Source organism: Pteropus vampyrus, unplaced genomic scaffold (assembly GCF_000151845.1).
Source record: "Pteropus vampyrus isolate Shadow unplaced genomic scaffold, Pvam_2.0 Scaffold459, whole genome shotgun sequence".
In the NCBI taxonomy this organism is placed as follows: domain Eukaryota; kingdom Metazoa; phylum Chordata; class Mammalia; order Chiroptera; family Pteropodidae; genus Pteropus; species Pteropus vampyrus.
The window spans coordinates 70,090-77,483 of NW_011889240.1; the positions used below are offsets into that span (position 1 = coordinate 70,090).

The 7,394-nt window shown below is 64.5% G+C and overlaps 1 protein-coding gene across 1 annotated transcript in view; it reads right to left on the reverse strand.

The window, feature by feature from the left end:
* Positions 1-4,761: 4,761 nt before the first annotated feature.
* Positions 4,762-7,394, reverse strand: part of DAPK3 (death associated protein kinase 3) — a 13,323-nt gene continuing 10,690 nt past the window's right edge. The window contains exons 8-9 of the mRNA XM_023524274.1: positions 7,291-7,389; positions 4,762-6,886 (exon numbers count right to left, since the gene is read on the reverse strand). Of these exons, the coding sequence (XP_023380042.1) occupies positions 6,350-6,886; positions 7,291-7,389 (636 nt within the window). The 3' untranslated portion in view covers positions 4,762-6,349. The remainder of the gene's footprint in view (positions 6,887-7,290; positions 7,390-7,394) is intronic.

The following is a 7,394-nucleotide window of genomic DNA, read 5'->3' on the forward strand; positions in this document are numbered from 1 at the left end:
TCGCTGTGTGGAGAAGGCCCCAGGAAGCAGCTGGGAGCCCTGACACACAGCCATGTGCCTGCTGTCCCGTGGCTGACACGCTCCTGGGCCAAGTCGTCCCCTGACCCGAGGAACCTGGCCAGGCCAAGCCTGCCTGCAGCCACCCTTCCTTGGTCCCTGCAGGGCCCTGGGGTGCCAGGGACCCCACTCTGTGGAGGGGGGCCCCTGCCTTAGTGTTGCGGGACCCCTCCTTGGAACCTAGCCCCTCTGCAGCTCCCTCAGTTACAGAGCCAGCCCGAAGCCCCACCCCAGCCCACCACACGCAGATGTACAGGCGGGTGACCTCTCACGCAGAGTACCGCCCCCGGCACCCCTGGGCCCGGGACTCAGCCCACCAGCACTTCGTCCTGGGCCCTGCCCCAAATGTCCTGACCGCCACGGAGGGAGAGAGACTGAAATCTGCAGCTCCGTCCTAGGGGAACAGAGGTCCCGGGGGGCGGGGGACGGCTGAGGTTCCTGTCCCTCCCCCTTTATTTTTGCTCTATTCCAGGACCACCCCACCCCCACCTGCTGCACTTGCCACTGGCTCGCGCCCGCCCACCCGTCACAGCGCTCAGCCAGCCCTCTTAACCAGCAGCTACTCTGCTGGCACCTTGTCCCGCATGTCCCGGCAGGACCAGAGCGGTCACCTCTGAAGGCTGCCCCACCTCGGGCACCCTCCTTCCCGCCGCCAGGCCCCTGCAGGGGTGTCCTTGGGGACAACTGGGGGTTCTGCCGGTGCCTGGGGGAGGAGCAGGCTGTTGGTGACAGATAGGGTGGCTGATGGCCTCAGCCAGCCACACGCCCTCCACCGCCAGAGCTGCCCTGCACGCACTCTGGCAGGCACCTGGGGACACCTGAGCATGGCCTCATCGCCTCCCCGTGCCCTTGAGGCTTCTCCGGAATTCAACAAGGTCATCCAACAACTGAGCCCCGGGACGGAAGGGGGAAGCAGAGGGGCAGGCAGCTCCCAGAACAGAGGTGTCTTGGGGTTCAGTCGATGCAAACAGGGCTCCTTCCGGATAGACCTGTAGGTCCCCCCATAAAGGGACTTTCAAAATATAAAACCCCAGAGGGCAGCAAGGGGCCCCCAGGGAGCCTGGGGACAGGGGTGGGGGCAGAGTAATGAGGGCTCCCCAACCTCAGCCCCCACCGCTCGCTCCCCTGAGGGGAGCCGGCACCATCGCCGCAAGACACCCATGCACTCCGAGGTCGCCGGGCCTGGGGCAGGGCTCCGGGCTGTCCCCTCTGAATCGAGGAGCGCGGCAGTGAGGGGAAGGCCCGGCCGCCGCCCTCTTCCCCGCTGGGACGGCCCCCGAAGCGCCTGGGACAGCCAGGCTGTGCTTCAGACGTCCTTTGCAGGGGGCGTGTCTTTTCACTGTTCTGTGTCTCACTTCGCAGCGGCCGAGCAGGGCCGGCGGAGGGGGGGGGCGGCGGCTTCGGTACTTACTTTTTCCTCTCACAACAGGGGGGCTAAAGTTCTCGGGGGCTGAAGGAGCCGCTGGGGGCCGGCGAGCCTGCCTTTATAGGGGCCGCTGCCTCGGGGCGGGGCCGGGCCGGGCGGACGCACTCTGGTTATTAATAGCGGCCTCAGCTCCTTGCCCAAGTATGGTCAGGAGCACGGTGGCTGTGGGCTTGGCTGCCACCGGCTCTCAGCCCTGGGGCTCGGGGAAGATGGCACGGGGACTGCCCTGTGACCTACGAGAGACGGTAGCGCTCCTCTGGACCCAGAGTGGCATGGGGACTCCTGCACCCCAGTCCCCCAAATCTAACAAGACTCATACTTGGGGGGTGTGAGTCCAGTACGTGCTGGACCCTGATGGCAGCAGATGGCCCATTGTCTCCAAGGAAAGGTAAGGGTGCACAGGGAGGTGGCATGTGTGTGCCAAGGGCAGGAGCCCAGTCAGGCTGCATTCGAACCCAGGACCGGCTGACTCACCTCGCAGCTGGCGTGTGACTGAACCCAAGCTGTGGGGTAAGGCCTAAAATTAGGCTCCATCCTACGTGCCAATAAAAGCACACAGCCCCCAGGGGCCTCCCCACTGCCCCTCCCGAGGACGAGGTCTGCTGGCCCAACCCCACCTGACCAAGGGACCGGGTGCACAGTGGCTGCTGACCCTGAGTGGCGGGTCTCACCTCTCGGCCAGGCCGGAATCACGCTCACAAGTAAGCGTCGTGAAGGCTGTGCCTGCCCCCCACCCCCACCCCGCGTCTGTGTGCCGCCAGCATCTGCTGGTGTCCGCTTGAACTTGACCTCTTCGGGGACACCAGCTTCACTTGCTGAGCCTCGTCCGGCTGAGTCTTGATTCGATTAGCCGTACCATCGACGTGTACCAGCACTGGATGGTGATCGGAGCCCTCTACGAGCTCCCACTCAAGCCTCGTGGTGTCTTGGACAGGGAAAGGAGGGACCACCACCATTTCGCAGTTGGGAGTACGGAGGCTGGGAGAAGGAAATGTGCCAAAGTCACTCTGCACCCAGAGGCCGGGGCAGCAGCGGAAGCCGAGTCTCCACGGGAGCTCAGCTTTGAGAGGAACACGGGGCTTAGGAGCTTCACGCACGCTGCAGCCGAGTCCCGAGCCAGCCTCGGGCGGGCAGGTCCAAACTGACGCCCAGCAGCTGAAGGGACGCAGCGCATGGCTCCAAGGTCCCTGCATCCAACCCGTCGTAAGAGGCGGGCAGGCATTCCCACTTCCCACATGGCCAAACCCGGCGGCGGGAGCCGTCACGCAGCAGACCTGCTGAGCGTCCACGCCCCGCCGGGGCAGGAGGAAGACGGTGGCTCAGCACCAACAGGCACCCCCACAGTCACACCCCGGGAAAGAAAGGAACGAAGCCACGGCAAACAGACAAGCTGCTAAACGCGGGGACGCGAGCAGAAGTCGGGCCGTTGCGTAAACCGGCAGGTGCTTGCGGTGCGCCTGTGTGTGTGTGCGTCAGTCAGCCACGGCTGTGGAACAAACCGCCACTCTCTTGGTGGCTAAAAACACGGTGCGTGCTGTCTGTTTCTACACACCGGGCACGTGTGCTTGGCTTCCCTGGGTCTCGTGCCCAGTCTCTCAGGGGGCTGCAGTCCAGCTGGCAGCCGGGGCTGGGTTTTATCTGGAGGTCTGACGGGGGAAGAGGTCTGCTTCTAAGACCATCAGGCCGTCGGTGGGCATCATCCCTTGGTGGCTGTTCCTTGCCATGTGGGCCTTTCCAGCATGGTGGCTGGCTTCATCAAAGCCAGCAAGGGCAGAGCATGTGCCAGCAAGACAGGTCACCATCGATGTACCCTCCATCACCTCTGCCATATTCTGTTGGTTAGAACCCACTACTAGGCCAGACCACTGTTACGAGTGAATAGCAGGACGCGAGGGTCCTTGGGGGCCATCTCAGAGATGCCCACCTGCCAGGATGAAACAGCGTCCTAGCCCAGCAGGTTCTGCAAAGGGACAGCACTGTTTGCTAAGTACTTGTGTGGGCCAGACAGCCTGGTAAGGTGCTTTATGACCCCAAGGTGGTTCCCTGTGCCCTTACCTGACAGACTGAGCAAACTCAGGCCGCACTGGGCTGAGCTGTGGAAGGCGTCCCAGGCCAGGAGGCTGGGCAGAAGTGCACCTCGGAGCAAAGCCGCCTGCCCGTCAGCCCCTGAAAGACGCTGCGGGTTTAGCCCGCAGCAAGGCGGACCCCACACCCCAAAAGGGCAGGAGGGAGCCCAAGTGAATTTCAGCTTCTACGCAGCCTTAATCTGAAAGGCAAGATAGCTAAGGACCCTCACCCGTCCCTCTCGAGGTGAACATGGTCTCAGCCTTCCACCGACGTCTCCTGACGCCCAGCACGCTGCCTTGGGAAACTGGCTGGTTGAATGTCACTTACCACCCGCCTTGGGGTCTGGAGACTCCAGGCACTGTACAAAGTTCCTCCTTTCCCATGGGGGCAGGTGGCACCAGCAGACCGTGGCCCACTGAACTCACGGAATCACACGCCCCTTCCCTTTCCCCCCACAGGCAACACACAGCCTGGGCACCTGCTGCCCAGGGCCCCGTCTCTGAGCCCTAAGGGACCTAACGGCCAGACTGGGGCCTGGCCTGGATGAGCCAGCTGTAAGGGACAGTCACGGGCCGACACGGGAAACCTGAGTAGGTCTGAACATTCGATGAGCTGAAATTTACTAGAATTTTAAAAGTGGAAGTAGTTGACCAAAACGACATTAAAAAAAAAAGAAAAAAAGATGAATTTTATAGTGAAAGCTAGCTCACTTTTTAAAAAATTAAAGAAAAAAACAAAGCGAAACACGCCACTCGGTGCACAGAATGGGGCGACGATGACCAAGGGCGCCAATGACTCAGAACCTCGGCTCCTGGCGGGGCTGGATCCCCTCCACGGAGCCACATTCGACCCAGAGGCTGCGCTGAGCAGCAGCGGGAGCAGCGATCTGAGCAGACGGCGGGGGGCTGTGCGCTGGGGCCCACAGCGAGGCAGGCGAGCCCCCGTGCGACTGCAGTCTCGGGGGGCAAAGGGACACACACCGCCCTGAACCCAGGGCGGCTGCCTGGGAGCTTCCATCGCAACAGAAGAACCAGAGCCCCACTGAGCCCCGGGGCTGGGGCAACCCAATGCCACCTCTCGGGGCTGCCCTCTTCCTCCTGCAGCGCGGGGACAGGCAGCAGGTGCAGGAAAGGAGACGCAGAGCCCTGAGAAGCCATGGCGCTGGGTGACCCAGGGCAGGCTGCCCACTGGGCCCAAGCACAGACGACGGCTGGGGGTCAAAATGGGGGCTTTATTTCCTTCCAACTCACAGTGGGCGCGTGCTTGTAGAGGCGTACGTACATGACACACCAGAGCTCACAGAGGGAAACACAGGGGGTCCCACCCCAGACCCCAAGGACAGGCCTGCACACAGCAGATCCCTCTGCCGGACCCCAAAGCCAGTCCCCAGGCCCTGCCTTGGCCCCAGCAGCGTCCAGGTGACCTGAGCCCCAGCCAGCAGTCTCACCAGGAACACCAGTCCCAGCCCGGCCTGTAGGATTCTCCGCTGCATTCAGCCAGGCTGGGGGATGGGGGGGCGGGGGGACATGTCTGCACAGCTGTCCCTCACTTAACCCAACCTACAGCAGAAAATGTGGCCCAGAGTGGCCGCTGGCTAGGGACCTAGGTGTCCTTAAGGCCTAGACCTTAGGGCATTCAGGACCCTGCTTGAGGGTGGCACCTAGTGGCCCATGGCAGCACTGCCTGCTGCGGCCCCTTCCTCAGCCCCTGCCGAGGTCAGGGCCAGATGCTCGGGAACCAGCAGCAGGGTCGCAGAGTCCATCCAGTGTCTCCTGGCACAGGGCAGGACGGAGCCCTGAGAAGGACAACACCGGCCCACAGGCCTTTCGGACCTGCTCCATGTGGTCCCCCCGAGGGGTGCTAGCCTGGAGCCCCAGCGGCTCAGAACACAGCACTGGGGAAGGGTGCAAGGCCGAGGGTGGTGGCACAGGGCGAGAGACCAAGGCAGGGGTGGGACCGCTGGTGGCTTTGGCGCATCGGGGGCTGTGTGTCAGTGTTAAGAGGGGGAGGGGATGGCCCCACAGCCTGCCCCACGGGGGGGCGGGCTGCAGCACGGACGACGCTGCTTTACTCCTGTCCCCAGCCCCCAGGAACCCGCCTCCTTCACTGCGTCTGGGTGGCAATGTGCTCCCCATGACACTACCTCCAGACGGACCACTCCTCAGGGGCTGGGGGATAAGGAGAACCAGGATCCTCCACCACTGGCCCTGAAAAGGCCACCTCCCAGCTCTAGAGAAGGGGGCGGGTGTCCGACAGAGGCCCGGCCAATCCGGAGCCCTGGGGCGTGCGTGCGTCCTCACGATCCCTCCCCAAGGCCGCATGCCTGGGCCAGCATGGAGGGTCTGAAGGTGCTGGCCAGGCTGGTCTGTGTGCGGACGGACCTGTGGCCCCCGGACCTAGGACCCAGCCTGCTACCCCGCGACCCGGCCAGGTGGGAGGCACCTGTGTCTGCCGTGGCCAGCTCTGTCCTGAAGGTACTGACCCCCCACGGGAGTTCAGAGTATGGAGGTGACGCCGCCCCCAGCAGCCCTCCTGCCACTCGCTGGCGTTGCAGGAGAGAGGAGTCAGACAGGGAGAGGCATGCTGTCCAGGAACTGAGGCCTCATCTCCCTGGCAGAGCCGGCCCAGCCCCCTGCCCCACCCCCACTGTGAGTTCCCGGCCAGCGCAGCCTCTTCCGCCTCAGCCCCAGCCTGGGGATTCTCTGGTGCTGAACAAGGGTGACGAATGGGCCTGACCACAGGGCTACTGGGGGGGCACCCACCACCCGGAACCCCCTGGGCCCACCCGCCCCGCGCGGCCTAGCGGAGGCCACACTCCCCGCCCTGCAGCTTCTCCTGCTCCATGGCACGCACCAGGTCCTGCACAAACCGCATCTCGGAGGCCACCTGCTTCGCCAGGGCCTCGTAGCGGTTCTCCAGGCGGCTGAAGCGGCGCTTGAGCCCACTGGCCCCCAGCAGGGCACCCTTGGCCTCCTCCTGCGCCTGCCGCTGGAGCGCCTCGGTCTTGTGCAGCTCCTGCCGCAGCCGCCGCAGGTCCTGGCCGATGCTCTCGTTCTCCTCCCTGTACCAGGCCTCCTTCTCCTCGTAGATGGCCGTCAGCGCCTCGATGTCCTCGTGGAAGAGCCGCCGGCTGTGCTCCAGCCCGCGCAGGCCCTCCTCGGCCGCGGCCACCTCCTCCAGCACCTTGGAGAAGCGCTCGAAGTTGATGTAGGTGTTGTTGGGGGGCATGCTCGAGTGCGACTTGATGGTGTACTCCTTGAGGCGTGCTGTCTTCAGGCGCCTCCGCTCCGGCTTCCGGCCGCTGTCCTCCCGCCGCACGTTCCGCCGCCGGATTGCCTGCAGCGAGGGGGCCGCACGGGCTAGAGCCAGCGGCGGGGCCACTGAGGGCCACGGCCGGCCCCTGCCTGCTTCTGGAAGTCAAGGTTTATCGGCACAAAGGCAGTGCCTAGTACCGGGGCGGGCTACGGTCCTGCCGGGAACCGCAGAGGCGAGCGCCTTGCCGCTCCAGCCCGTCACGGGAGGCTGCGGGCTCTGGCCCGGCGGGGATGCCTTTCTGGGACGTTTCGGGGGTGGGGGGAGCCATGCTGCATGTACAGAGGGACCACGGACTGCAGCTCGATGTCTCGGTGAGACGGCTCTGACACCACGGCAGGAAGCACCCCATGCCCCCCACTGCCCAGGCCCACCGTCCTGGGCTTGTCATGCCTGCCAGCCCTCAGTGGGAGCAGCCCCCACCTCACCTTGATCCAGGAATGCTCCAGGCTCTGGGCTATGGTCATTCTCCTCCTGGAAGAGCACCCCCAGCCCCGGTTAGTCACACGCGTGCCACCTGCACCGTCCTCCC